The sequence below is a fragment of the Ceratotherium simum genome, chromosome 5 (assembly GCF_057802395.1).
Source record: "Ceratotherium simum simum isolate JZ-2026a chromosome 5, ASM5780239v1, whole genome shotgun sequence".
NCBI lineage: Eukaryota > Metazoa > Chordata > Mammalia > Perissodactyla > Rhinocerotidae > Ceratotherium > Ceratotherium simum.
Genome location: NC_141904.1, coordinates 78,361,608 through 78,377,036, shown reverse-complemented (window position 1 = coordinate 78,377,036; position 15,429 = coordinate 78,361,608). Strand labels below are relative to the sequence as shown.

At 38.8% G+C, this 15,429-nt stretch overlaps 1 protein-coding gene across 7 annotated transcripts in view; it reads left to right on the top strand.

Moving 5' to 3' along the window:
* The first annotated feature begins 444 nt into the window (after nucleotides 1-444).
* Nucleotides 445-15,429, top strand: part of LOC147917096 (uncharacterized) — a 67,075-nt gene continuing 52,090 nt past the window's right edge. For 6 of the 7 annotated variants that reach the window (XR_015552261.1, XM_087431377.1, XM_087431376.1 and 3 more), the window contains exon 1: nucleotides 445-763. Coding sequence is in view for 6 of the 7 variants with exons in the window: in XM_087431377.1 (XP_087287503.1) it covers nucleotides 470-763 (294 nt within the window). In the remaining variant the exon portion in view is untranslated. Of the gene's footprint in view, nucleotides 764-12,193; nucleotides 13,274-15,429 lie in introns of those variants that run through there. The other variant, XM_087431375.1, reaches the window with a different exon arrangement.

Genomic DNA, 15,429 nt, shown 5'->3' with positions numbered 1-15,429 from the left:
AAGACTGGCCCTGGGCTAACAACCATGCCCATCTTCCTCCACTTTATATGGGACACCGCCACAGCATGGCTTGCCAAGCGATGCGTCAGTGTGTGCCGCAGATCCGAACCCGCGAACCCCAGGCCGCTGCAGCGAAGCGCACACACTTAACCGCTTGGGCCACTGGGCGGGCCCCAAGACAGGGATTTTTATGCTAAATCCCCCAGAGTCTTGAAGTCTTTCTGCACAGAGTTGACTGTCAATAAACAATCGTAAAAAGAATGAACGATGAATTAACCAACATTAATGAGCGGAGGAGGGACGGTAGGAAAGGGAGCCCCAGGGCGGCCCGCGGGTACGCCCTGCTGCGGGGAGGCCCCACAAGGTGGCGCTGCAGGCGGCGGACGCGCCTGGCCGGGCGGGGCCCGCCGCTCTTGCCGTGGGCGCCCACGGCGGCGTGGGGAAGAGCGTAGGGGGCAGGGCGAGTCATATGACCCGCTCGGCTTCCTGGCTCCGGCCGCCGCCGCCGCCCGTGTCCGTGAGTGTGGTGCCGGGGCCCCGAGGAGCCGTTGAGGGGTCCGGGCCGAGGTGCGCTCGCGTGGAAGTCGTCGCTGCCGCTGGCCGCCCGCTCGCCTGTCCGTCCTCGCTCCCCGCCGCCATCATGCTGGCGCTCATCTCCCGCCTGCTGGACTGGTTCCGCTCGCTCTTCTGGAAGGAGGAGATGGAGCTGACGCTCGTGGGGCTGCAGTACTCGGGCAAGACCACCTTCGTCAATGTCATCGCGGTGAGTGCCCCCGGCTCACCCGCCCGGGGCCCGCAGCGCGCGAGTCCGGCCCAGCGTCGGCCCGAAGGCCCGGGTCGGGGCTCCCCTTGGCGCGGTGGGGCTAATGGGAGTGTTGGGGGGTGGGGATTGTGCAAGCCGTGCCTGTCACCTCCCCGAGGACCGGGAGTTGGAGTTTCCCGCGGGTTGGTGGCTGAGGTGTAGCGCCGAGATCGGCAGCCGAAGGGTTAATTCCATTTCGTTGTGTTCTTCAAAGGGCTGTGTCCTCAACGCAGCTGGGGCTTGGAAAGGGCGAGATGGGGCTTGCCACATTTTTGGAGCGATTGGGGTTTCCTTCGGGTTTGTTCTGTGGGGGCAGCTGAAGGGTTAACTCCAGCCTGTCACTTTCCCGAAGGGTGGGATTCGGCGAGTCCGTCTGTCCGGTGAGAAAGCGTAAGAATTGAGAGGCAGCCTAAGTCGCCGCTCGTGGACGAAGAGCCCTCTTGTGAGGAAAGCGGGAGACCTGTGTGGGCTCCTTCCTGAATTGTGTGGGCAGCTTGTCTCCTGTAATTCAGTTACTGGTTTTCAGTCGTTTCCCTTGGGGCCGAGATCAGGTTGATTGCTGCTGCGCTCACTGGGCGAAAGTGGGGAGAGACTTCCAGCCAGTCTGTAGTAGTCCACAGCATTTATGAAGCCAAGCAGTTAGGCGTCTCTGCTGTTCCCGAGCTAGTTGTCTTCAGCGAGAGGCTAAGATGGATCTGCAGTCAGCATCAAGTTAACTAGCTTGAAAAAGAAGGGTTGGTCTTTGTGAGGGTGTTTCTTACTTGAAGAGAAAACAGGGGACTGGGCAGGAACATAGCTTATTCCAGGCCCACGGAATGGGTGTCTGGGAGGGAGATTGCCCTGGGAACTAATATAGGATGTGGTGTGTATTCAGCAGTGACTGAAGGGAAGGATGTTTATTAAATTTTGCTTGTTTGGTTGGCTGGGGAAGGCATCAGCGGGAAAGATTCTCGTCAGTCTTGATTTAGAGCCCAGGAGTTGCTGTGACTCAGTCTTAGCCGATAGGGGCCTGTAGTTGTCAGGGATGAACTTTAGAACTGTTGTCAAGAAAGATGGCAGCAGTTCTTCTACCTTTTAGATGATGGTTGAAATCTTTATTTAATAAGAGACTAGCTGTCCAACTGGTTTGGTTACAGGAATGATTGAAATACAGCTCTCTTATTGGAGAAAATATGTAACTTGTGACTCTTCGTCTTTGTGTAATAGAGCAACAGGAAGTAGTACGAGTTGGAGAAAAAGAGATTAGCAGAAATCCAAACTTCCTTTGAGGAATGTTGCCTATAAGTATGAAGAAAAGTTACCTACTTGTTTGTTTTTGTAGTATGATTTTTTTTTTTTTTTTGGCTTGGGATGACTGTGTTTTCAGCAGGTATGGTAGAGTGGAGTGTGTATCTGATACCACTAAAATTGAAAAGGAGAAACTTTGGGCTAAGTATCCATACTAGAACTTTTATATGATGTGGAAAACATCAACCCGAGTGCAGCTGAGCTCAATTAACTGTAAAGTTTCTGGTATTCCCTTAAGAATTGGAGTCTCCTTATAAATCTTGTCCTTTTGACAAGATTGAATTAATTTATAGTGTAGATAGGTGTATTACAACAATCAGTTGTTGTATTTTTTGTAGAAAAATAGTTATGCATGGGAAACCTAAAAAAGTTTGGTGAATCTTTGAGGACTGTCTAAAAACATAGGCAGGATTTTCATGCATGTGTTGTTAGTAGACAGTGTAGCTTAATATAATGCGCATGAACTTTGAAGTCAAGCAACTCTGGGTTTGCAATATGGCTCTGCCATTTAGCAGCCTTGTATCCTCTTTCAGTCCTTGCTTCTCTTCTATTAAACATAGATAATAATAAGTTTCTTACAGAGTTACTCTGAGGAGTAAGTGAAATGACAGATGTTAAGTACTGGCACCATGCCTGCCCATAGAAGGGGCTAGGTAAATGGTAACCATTGTTATTATTTGTAATGGGCACACGTGTTTAATGCAGAAACAATATTTTTAAAACTTCAGAAGGGAATTAGTTGGGGTCCTTTCCTTCTTTGACTCTGTGTGTGTATCGAAATGTGGGCTGCCATAGTGGATTTATGGATTGTGGCAAGTAATCGCATCATGTATCCCCACCCTCCCTTTCTCTTTTGTATTAAATTGTTTTAACAACAACAAAACTTCTGGAAAACTGTTGAATTCAAAATGAACCAGTGGTTCCACTATTATTTTAACATTACACTATTCTTTTTGGATTATGATAATATGGGTAGGTTCTGTTAATAAAGAAAATCTGGGGTGTAATAGGCTATGGCCTTTAAGATGCTGAAAAAAAGAGACCTCAGTAAACTTCATACCTTTTTTTTTTTTTTAAACCTTAGACTGCACCCTAATCTGTGGTTCTTATGGAATATATTGAGGGTGAGGAAAAGGTTAGTAGGTAAAGGTGATTTTGCAGACTTTTAGATAGAAGCAGTGTCCAAAATAGCAAATTTAGCCGTATCTTTTAAAAAAACCAATTGCACTGTTCTTTGTATTTTGTGTAAGATGTTTGATTAATAGACTCAGAAATACAGATGTGTTGAGCACTGTTGTGTCACTTTAGAGTGTTGGCTATTTATTTACTCAGATTCAACAAGTAACTTCACAGGTATGAAAAGCTTCAGATGAAACTGTTTTTCTTTTAGTAAAAATGAACTTTTTGTAAACATCAAATTAAAATGTGGCTATATCTTCTGCCTTAAAAGTTAAGAAAAATGCAATAAATGTCATTTAACTTTCTCCAGAGGTTTGTGAAGCTGAATTTCTTCTATGTAGGGTTTGGTCCATTCTGAAATTAGGCAGTTTCCTTACAGAGGAATTCATTCCTAAACTTCATCTTCTTATGGTGTTACTTCATAAACAGTAGTTAATTTTATATAATATTTTATGAGAGACACTTAATATACCTAATGTTTATTAAACGTAGATAATAATATCTTTCTTACAGAGTTATTTTTTGTATATTTTTGGGTATTAAAGAAAGAAACACCTCTAGTCTGCAGTTTTCTGATTAGTGTTAGGGCATGAAATACTGCTGGTTGCTAAGTATTCTGGCAGTTATTGCATAATAAATCATGTGCCCTGCACGTGTAATGTATGTTGAGTAATTTCTGTTTTTAACTGAGCCTCTCAGATGGGTTATAGGATGGTTAATAAGAAATGTTTAGGAGGCCAGCCCTGTGGCTTAGTGGTTAAGTGTGCGCGCTCCACTACTGTTGGCCGGGGTTGAGATACCGGGTGCGCACCGACGCACCGCTTCTCCGGCCATGCTGAGGCCGCGTCCCACATACAGCAACTAGAAGGATGTGCAACTATGACATATAACTGTCTCCTGGGGCTTTGGGGGGGGAGGGGAAAGGAAGAGGATTGGCAATAGATGTTAGCTCAGGGCCGGTCTTCCTCAGCAAAAAGAGGAGGATTGGCACCGATGTTAGCTCAAGGCTGACCTTCCTCACAAACAAACAAACAAAAAAGAAATGTTTAATAGGATTTACCAATGTTATAGGATAAGTTTTATAGATATTGTGTATTTTTGAAATGAGTAGCTTAAAAATTTGTCTACGTTTTTGTGAAGTGTTGATACGTCAAAGCTAAATGCAAAGAAAAGTTGATTACTGCTGAGAATTAGGTAAAGGAAATATTTGGGAAGATTGTAGAAATCTGAACCTAGAATCAGTTTTTAAGAGTTTGTAGAAACGTTAAATAAGTGGTTTCATTTTACCTTCATTTTATAGATGTATCTGGGAGATCCAGAAAGGTTAAGTGAAATTCCTAAGGCAGCAAAGCTCATTAGTGGCAGAGATAAAATGAGAACCCAAGGCCAGTGCACTTTCTGTTTTTCTTCTCTCTCTCTGTAGATCCAGCTAAGGTTAGAACCACCAAGCTGTGAATTGTGATATGGTAATCCTTTAAAAATCCCTTTTGTATATAAATTTACTCCTTTTATGAATCTGGATAGCATTTTAAATCCAAGCATCTTAAGCATGTTGACTAACATTTGAGGACTATATATATACAATATGTGTTTATATATAAGTGTTTGTGTATATATATATTTGAGGACATGGATTATGGGAAGGAATGATAATCTATGGCAAGTAGGAGTAGTGGAATATTATAATATCATATTTGGACATTTAAATAATTGGCTAACAGGCATTGTTGGGATTTTGAACCGTGTTTAATATCTTTAGAAAGCAGAAATAATTTTGTTTATCAGAGCTCTTATTATTTAATTACTTTGGAGTAAGAAAGGCAAAAACAGTTTTTAAATAAAATATGCTGTGGCTCAAGTCTGAAGTTTAACACATCTGAAACTTTGCTATGGAAGCTAGCCTTCCAATGATACAGTCTTCAAATATAGATTCGGAGTTGTGGAACATGAGGTGTCCTGCCAGGGAGCACCTCTTCAAAGTTCCCTGTCCCCATCCCCTCTCCAGATATTTTTTCCATTCAGACCTAGAATCTCAAAAGCCAAATGTTCTAGCTAAGAAGCTGTTCGAGTGCAATAATGCATTTTAAATTAGTGACTTAGAGGATATTTCACCACTTAAAGCACTTTTTAAGTTTCTAAAAAGATAAAGTGGATCGTCACTGAACATGGATACAAAATGCATTGCACCTATAAAAACTAGTTATTTAAATGTTATTTTTAGGATCTTTTTTTCTGATTATCAAAATAATACAGGGCAATTAGTAGAAATTTGAAGAGTATAGAGTAGAAGAAACCACTTGTTATCTCCACCTTCCGAGGTTAACTACTGTCCACATTTCAAAGTATTTTCTTTTTGTCTTTTTAAAACGTGTATATCCAAATTCCTTTTAAAAGTTTTGAGATGATGCTATTTGTACTGTTTTTATCCTGGTTTGTTTTCTTTTAATTCTGGTGTATGCATTTTTCTTTTAATTCTGGTGTATGCATTTTTCTTTTAATTCTGGTGTATGCATTTTTCTACATCTAAAACCGTTTTTAATGCCTTCATAATTTATTCTATAATGGCCTGTCTTGTGGATATATCATAATATATTTGATCATTTCCTCATTATTGGACACTTGAGTGGTTTCCAGGGTTTTGCTGTTGTATAGCAATTTGATCTGCATTTCCTGAAGATGGGCTCCAGAGTTGGCATCACTGGGCCAAAGGATATGAACATATTTCATGTTAAATGGCCAAATTGCTTCCCAGAAAGGATGCCCTTCTACTAGGTCTTCTGAACAGATTTCATGTACAAAATTGGCCTTCAGTTAAGCACTTTGTCCTTTGCTATTTTTAGGGCAAAACATATTTAGTTTTGTTGCTAAGGTAAAGTAAACCAGCAGTATGTTTAAACTATCCTGTTAGATAATTGTTTCTGTGTTTAATGTTTTAAGAAGTACCTATTTATGTTTCAGCAACTGCTGAGACTATAGAGAACATAATTCTTTTTTCAATTTTCTGTTTTATTGAACTTTGTAGGCAAGCCGTATAAATGCAGCTCATCCCCTTTAGCTATCATGATCAAATTTGTTTTAAACTTGTTGGTGGATTGCATTAGGAGTTTGTATTCCAGGATTCTGGTATATTTCCACACAGTCCTTACCTAATCTTGTCCTGTTATAGTGGGATGCTGCTTTTCTTTTGGGGGGCGGGGTGTTAAAAAATATTCTTTTCTAAACCAGAGGCTAAGAAAGTTTGCCAGGTAGACCACTTTTTGAGTGTATGGCATATGAACTTTTTTTTAATTCATGATTTGAGTGTCATGTATAATTATATTATAAAAGTTGATTCATGTCCTTTAGGCTTGTATATGAAAAAACTAAGGAAAAAAATATTAATCTATTTGCTGAATAGGTCAAAATTAAGTGATAATTTAAGGCATTTAGTTTTTCTAAGATGTGACAAACCAAAATTGAAATCTCTAATGGAGTAATTTGAGTGAATTTCTTTCTTCAAAGTCAAAACCACAAGGCTTAAGTTCTATTGTGCTGTTTTTTTTTAAAGTTACATTGTTTCTTAAATTAGATATTGGATCTTGTATTTGGATCCCATTTCATAGTTTGCCCAGTGTTATACAGTAGAATCACATTCTTATTTTATATCTTGAAAGGAACTTTTAAAAAAATTTAAAAAATCAACAAAGCTTTAGAGTTTATTTAAAAATCATCTCTAAGAATACTGTATTTTTAAAAAATTATAGTACTGGTAAAACAATTTAGGTTTTGGGTATCTAAGTAGTGACATTTCTGCTTGAAAATTGAGGCCTTTCCTCGTAAACTGGGTTAGAAAATAATCATTTGTTGTAAAAAATAGCAGCAACAACACAAAAAAAGTTGGATAATGGACAAAATGATACTAAAAATGTCTTTTGTAACAATTTACTGGATAACAATTACTTTAGGATCTACCAAAATAGGATTACTTTAAGAATATTTTTTGAGCCTAAACTCTTGGCATATGAATGTGGTGTGGTTGATATGGTGGCATATTTATTTGGAATACGTTTAAATTAGGTGGCTATGTGAGTTTGAATGGCATGGAGGTTAGGAGCTGAGAGCCAGACTGTTTAGGTTTAAATCCTGACTCTTCCACTTGTGTTATTTTTGGCAAGTTATTTACCCCTGCAGTGTCTGTTTCCTTACTTGTAAGATAGGAATAACAGTAGCTTCTACCTCGTAGAGTTGTTATGAGTGAATAGTTGTAAAACACTGAACAGTGTTCAAAACAAGGCGTGATATGGAAGCACTTCATGTTAGCTGCTGCGTTACTCTAATGTCTCCTTGAGGGCAGGGATTTCTGTCTCTTTTGTTCGCTGATGTATTCCAAATGCCTGAAACAGTGCCTGGTACGTGCTAGGTGCTCAACTATATTTTTGAATGGAAAATATTATTATATTCAAAATATAAAATTAAGAAAAAATGTCTTTATAAGCTTATATTCATATTTCAGTATGCAAAGTGTAGCATAATGTTAAGGAGAGTTCTGGAGTCCTACCATTTGGAATTGAATATTGACTTGGCCATCTATCACTTGTGTTAGCGTCTCTGTGTTTCCTTTTTTCCTCCTCTGTAAAATGTAGATGATCATCGAGCTGCCTCTTAGAGTCGTTGTCAGAATTAAGTGAATGTATGCAAAGTGCTTAGCACAGTGCCTGGCACCTAGAAAGCACTCTGTAAATGGTGACTGTTATGTATCTGGAGTAGTGGTAATTATGAGCTGTGTTCAATTCCATTTAGATTTCTCTTGATTATGTTTTAAATATTAGTAGCTTTTGTTTAGGAAGTAAGCGTTTTTTGTTTGCTTAATTCTTGGGAAAATTTTGAACATGTTATAATTTATCATGTTGATGAATTTAATTGATAGCAGAGATGGGCTGGTGGAAGAAATGTTTCAGCCTCCAGGGCAGGCTAGTAACTTTTGATGGACGTACTCGTATGGTTCTTCCTTTTAGAAGATGAAATTAGATCTGATATGCTTGTCCTTGGTCAGTATATAATTAGAGTATTTGTTGTGGGAACAGTTCTGAGGAAAGAGTTGGAAATATGAGTTGTCCTTTTGCTTGTCCCACCACTGACTAATGGCGGAACTGGGGACAAGTCATTTAACTTCTCTGTTCTTCAGTTTTGATCTTTGTGCGGAGTGAATAATCACCGTGAGAACCTTGCAGTTTGAGAGTGAGTGGTGCTTTCTTGTACGTGGAGTTAGAACTCTTAGGGATCGATTGTAGAGTTAAATAAAAGTGTAAGGGCTCCAATATAAGACGCTGGTTATAAAATTCCAGCCTCTTGCCAGAACAAAAACTGAGTGGTTTGCAGCTTTATGGTAGGAGGTGGAAAGGTGCACTGATCTGAACAGGAGGAAGAGAGCACCTTGGCAGTAGTACCTGCCCTCTGGAATTTAGGTGCCCTGTACAAGTGTATGCTTAGATTCTAATTTTAAATTTGGGTAAGCCCATAATATTGCTGTCCATTTGCATGTGTTTGTTGTAATATTTGAAGCAGAATTTAAGATCAGAGTGGGTTTAATCACTGTTGACAGCCGTAAATTTGCAAGCTCCTACAAACAATGTTCTGTGTCTGCCTTAGCCCGTGGTCTCCCAGATGAGAAGTGGGCTCTGTAGACTGCTCGTGGGCTGGGCCAGAAAGAGCTTTTGGCAGAAAGAGTTGCCTCTCTTAAGGTGGCTTAAGGTCTGGTTTAGACACTGATCATTAGGCCTACTTTTTCTTTCCTTTTTTCTTGAAAGCTCGTTTTGTCTGGAGAATGTTTTAATGCAAATATATAGACTTGATTATTTCTAAATGGTTCGTTTCAGAGGAAAAACTAGGAAATGGAGGAAACTCACTTTTTTCCCCCTCCAAAATCTAGCTGTTTCACTCCACTAGCTTTTGGTTTCCTTATCTTGATCTTATTTCTTCTTTCAATGGCTAAATTCAAAAACTTAAAACATTTGTTTCTTTAAAAGAACGCACATAATTCATATTGTTTAAAAACATAGTACAGATACACAAACAGCAAAACATCGTCTTTAACACCATTAAGATTTAATAGAAAAAATAAACAAATGGGACTACATCAAACGAAAAAGCTTCTGCACAGCAAAGGAAACCATCAACAAAACGAAAAGACAACCTAACAGTTGGGAGAAGATATTTGCAAACCATACATCTGATAAGGGCGTAATCTCCAAAATATACAAAGAACTGATGCATCTCAACAACAAAAAAACTAACAACCCAATCAAAAAATGGGCAAAAGACCTGAACAGACATTTCTCCAAGGAAGATATACAGATGGCCAACAGACGCATGAAAAGAAGTTCAAAATCATTAACTATCAGGGAAATGCAAATCAAAACTACAATGAGAGATCACCTCATGCCCGTCAGAATGGCTACAATTAACAAGACAGGAAACAACATGTGTTGGAGAGGTTGTGGAGAGAAAGGAACTCTCATACACTGCTGGTGGGAGTGCAAACTGGTGCAGCCACTATGGAAAACAGTATGGAGATTCCTCAAAAAATCAAGGATAGAACTACCATATGATCCAGCTATTCCACTGCTGGGTATTTATCCAAAGAACTTGAAAACACCAATGCATAAAGATACATGCACTCCTGGGTTCATTGCAGCACTATTCACAATAGCCAAGACTTGGAAGCAACCTAAGTGCCCATCAAGGGACGATTGGATAAAGAAGATGTGGTATATATACACAATGGAATACTACTCAGCCATAAGAAACGATGAAATCCAGCCATTAGTGACAACATGGATGGACATTGAGGGTATTATGCAAAGTGAAATAAGTCAGAGGGAGAAGGTCAAATACCGTATGATTTCCTTCATTAAGTAGTAGATAATAACAACAATAAACAAACACATAGAGACAGAGATTGGATTGGTGGTTACCAGAGGGGAAGAGGGGAGGGAGGAGGGAGGAGGGTGAAAGGGATAGGATAATTCAGCACATGTGTGTGGTGATGGGTTGTAATTAGTATTTGGGTGGTGAACATGATGTAATCTATGCAGAAGTAGAAGTATAATGATGTACACCTGAAATTTATTCAATGTTATAAATCAATGTTACTGCAATAAATAAAAAATTAAAAAAAAAAGATTTAATCACTATTAATATTAAGCTGTATATCCTTCTCAGTTTTCCCTGCCCTTATATATATACAAATATATGCTTTCTTTTTTTAAATTGAGGTATCATTGACATATAACATATTAATTTCACGTGTATAATATACTGATTCTATATTTGTGTATGTTTTGAAATGATCACCACAATAAGTCTAGTTAACATCATCACTACACATAGTTATAAATTTTTTTTCTTGTGATGAGAACTTTTAAGATTTATTCTCTTAACAATAAATCTTAGTAAGCAGTAAATAATTCTTGGGAAAATTTGAACATGTTATAATTTATCATGTTGAATTTCGTTGATAGCAGAGATGGACTGGTAGAAAAAATGTTTCAGCCTCCAGGGTAGGCTAGTAATTTTTGATGGACTTACTCATATGGTTCTTCCTTTTAGAAGATGAAATTAGCAAAAAATCTTAATAAAAGCAATAAATTTCTCTTTCAAATATGCAGTACAGTGTTATTAGCTATAGTCACCATGCTGTACATTACATCCCATGACTTATTTATTTTAGAACTGGAAGTTTGCACCTTTTGATCCTCTTCTCCCATTTCACCCACTCACCCACCCTTCGCCTCGGGCAACCACCAATCTGTTCTCTTTATCTATGAGTTCGGTTTGCTTTTTGTTTTAGATTTCACATATATGTCTCTCTCCGTCTGACTTATTTGACTTAGCATAATGCCCCATAAATGCTTTCTTGATAATAGTGACGGGATCATGCTGTACATACTGAGTGATCTCATGCTGTCTACTTGATATCTCTACTTTGATGGGTAATAGGGAACTCAAGTTCAGTCAGTACACAGTGGAATTCTTTTTTTTTTTTTTTTTTGTGAGGAATATCAGCCCTGAGCTAACATCCGTGCTAATCCTCCTCTTTTTGCTGAGGAAGACCGGCTCTGAGCTGACATCTATTACCAGTCCTCCTCCTTTTTTTCCCCAAAGCCCCAGTAGATAGTTGTACGTCATAGTTGCACATCCTTCTAGTTGCTGTATGTGGGACATGGCCTCAGCATGGCCTGAGGAGTGGTGCGTCGGTGCGCGCCTGGATCCAAACCCCGGGCTGCCGGTAGCAGAGCGTGGGCACTTAACCACTAAGCCACAGGGCCGGCCCCACAGTGGAATTCTTGATCCCCTCCTCCCTCAATCCAAGGAACCAGTATCTACCTTTTTCTTAAAAATATTCAATCAAATGGATGTTGTAGGCTTTAATTAACTCTTAGATGTATATTTTGGTTACAGACATTATTTTCCATTGATCGAAATGTTTGTGCCTAAAACTTTCATTTTTGTGATTTTCTTCGGAGTTTCAGAAAGTAGGCCAAACGGTTTGACCAGTTTTAGCCTTTTGGTTTTCTTGTCATCCTGTCTGTAGTAGGTATCTTCTCAAGTCAGGATTGATCATATCAACTCCATCATAATTTTTACCACACTTCTCATCATCAGAACTTATCTTGTTTATTGTCTTTGTCTCCTTTATGAATATAAGTTTCAGTAGGGCAAGGCTATTAATCAGATTCTTACTGATATACCAATCAGATATATATTCCTGTTATATGACTCAAGAGAAATGTTAGATTCACTGATTATGTTGCAATGTGATTAATCTTCTGATTGATTTGGCTAAAAGATACAACTGGAAAGTATTTTCAGAATCATGCAAAATGTTGGCATATCTGGACTTATATTCCTTTGAACATTCTAAGCAATATTTCTTACTTTGTTTAGACATACAAGCAAGAACAGACAAAGCGCGATTCCACACCCACGATATCGTCCCTGGAAAGTGACCATTTAAATGCAACTGTTGAGGAATGTGCAAAGAGGGTGAGAGTTTTGCCATCATATTATCCTTAGAAACCTGTCTGACATTCAGAACATAGCAAATTGAAAGAAAAAAGATTGAATTTAAGACAACATTGAAAATGAACGAGACACGTCGGTACTTTCTTTCAGCAAGGTTACTGAAAACCTCTCTTTCCAGTACTAACCACAGAAATAAAGGAAAGGAAAAAAATCTTTTAAAGAATATTGCTTTAATCTAAATGAGAAGACTGCAAAGCATGCAATTATAAGTGTATAAAAAGTCAGGAAGTGAAAAAGCCAAAATAATGAGAGATTCTTATATCTAGTGTTACAAAGTTGCAGTTTTGTCAGAAGTTTTGGTCTCAAGAGGTGTCTTGGAAAGGAAAAAAAAAGCCTCAGGAAATAATAACTAGAACTTGGCTAGGAAAGCTCCTTTATGAGAAGTGTCTGCAGGGCAGAAATAATTGGAAGCAGAGGCTTCCTTGCCCTGACAGGTGCTCCTAGGTTCCACCAGGAGTGGACTCCCTGAAAGATCCAAAACAGTATGATAAAGAATCATCTGGGGGTGATCCTGACATTGTATTTGGACAAACAGAGGGAAAAGTGAAGAGAGACATTTACGTAAGTGGACGTTCAAACCATGTCCACTGTGGAGCTAGAAGGCAGTTATTGGGATAGCTCAGGCCAAAACATGCTTTAGCCTGAAGTATCCAGTGGGTGTGCCCCTCGAGTGACTGGGATAATTGTTTCCATGCCCCCATCCATTTTTTTTGAGTGTTGAGCTGGTGTGAGAAACGTTAATGTTTGGTGGAAGGAAGCTTTTTTCTTGGTGACAGTGCAGACAGTGCCTTTGAGAGTTCATTTCATCTAGTGGAAGGGTCAGCACTCATAAGAGCATACTGGTGGAGAAGAAGGTATGATATCAGTGACTACCGTTTCAGCTCCAGTGATGGTTTAGCTGCCAAGATAGCACCAAAAATTTGACTCCAGTAAAACAAGTCTGAGTGCTTTCATAATGTATAAAAACGATAAACAAACACATAGAGACAGAGATTGGACTGGTGGTTACCAGAGGGGAAGGAGGGAGAGAGGAGGGCGAAAGGGATAATTGGGCACATGTGTGTGGTCATGGGTTGTATTAGTATTTGGGTGGTGAACATGATGTAATCTATGCAGAAATAGAAGTATAATGATGTACACCTGAAATTTATACAATGTTATGAACCAATGTTACTGCAATAAACAAAAAATTAAAAAAAAAAAAGAATACAGTATCAGAACTTCAATTTCTTATTATGTAATGAAGCAGTTTAAAATCATCTATCATCTGTCTACCTACCTACCTATTTATCTACCTACCTACCTACCTATCTGTCTGTCTGTCTATCTATCTATCTATCTATCTGTCTGTCTCTGTATCTATCTATCCCAGCTAGCTAGCTATAGAGAAAAAAGTAGAACAAGCGAGATAGAGAGGAATCTAAACAGCTATTTTATGAACATCTTCACAGTAAAGAGCATTGCATATTTTTAAAAGGTTTGGTGGATGAGAGACATTGAAAGGGACTGAGGTTCATTGAGGCTCATAATAATATTATGGAAATTAAAAAATATTTGTAAAACTTATATTTCACTCGTTTCACTTCAGAACTTTGTTCTAAAAATAATTGATTTAGCAGAGTGATGCCTGAAGAATTTTACATTTAGAAGGTCAAAGGATACCATTTGGGGTGGTTTTATTGTGACAGCCTGGTTAAACTTGAAACTCTATTTCCCAGAATCCCCTTCACTGTATGGTGACAGGTTAAATTTGGCCAAAAGAGAAACGTGTGTGAGATTTTGATGGTGTGAGTGAAGTAGCGACTATTACTTTCTGGAGCTTATTTTAGTCAGATGCAGTCCTTAGGTATCCTCTCTCATCTACTCTGTGTCTGCTATTCTTCCTGACTCATGGCCTGTTGACCACAATGGTCCCATGTCTATCACCAGATGCTTGGCTGCATAACCACAGAGGAGTCACATCTTTCCGTTGATCTTCCTCCCTTCCTTTCATCATGCTGTAGAGAAAAAAGTACTGGATTAGGAAGTAGGATGGTCTCCATTCTTATCCAGATTTTGCCATAGCTTCATGACCTCAGGCAATCACTTACTCTGTACCTCAGTTTCCTCAATTATGTAATAAAGGTATTGGACTAGAGAAGCTCTCAGGTCCTTTACAGTTCTAAAGGTTGATCTGTGTCTTTGCTAGACTTTTAAAATTACCAGTTCCTTTGGGAGGGAGGTGAATCAAGTGAATGATTTCATCACTTCCTCAGGTATGCATACATGCTTGACCCAACAAAGGCTGCTGCCTTCTGAAATCAATTTAGTGTTCGATGCTTTACTTCTGCTCTGATAGACAAAACACTAGATACTCTGCTTTAAGAAATTTATTTTACTGTCCTGGACTATTTTTTTAATGGATGAAGAAGATGAATGCAAGTGACTTTTTCTGAGTAGGATGAAATAATTACCTTGTGGGCATAGGAAAACATTGATGTAGCAGTTTTCTATGTTTTTAGTTATTTTCAAATAAATACAAATTATGCCACAGTTCAGTCTATATGTTTAGAGTTAAAAGAGCGAAAGAGAGTTGTAAGGAGAGATTTAAAATACGGACAGATTGGACTCTTTTATTGTTTGGAGTAAAATTGAGAGATAAAAGTAAAAAGATTTCAGAGTGTTCTTAATAGTCAAGAAAGAAAATATTTCAATTGGAAAGTCATTAGTAATAATTATTTAATTATTATAGTAAACAAAACACTGATATAATCAATCAAAAATACTTCTAAAGAGAGATCTTGTATGTTTTACTTTGTAATGATTGAATAATATCAAGTCCAGTCTACATCTGTTTTGACCCTAAGCTAAGCTCATAAGATTTGCAACCAAATAACATGCTCAGGTCACCAATCCTCAGTTCAGCTCAGAGCTTAGTACCACACTCGTTCATCTTCCTTTAGTCATGATAGTTAGCTTATAATTATTTTAAATCATTTAGGGAAAACTGGGGTATCTAACCATTCATTCACTCATTTGATGGCTAATGTGAAACCACTTACCATGTGCTAGAAACGTGCAAGGGACTCAATGCATTTTCCCATTTAATCTTTATTGGA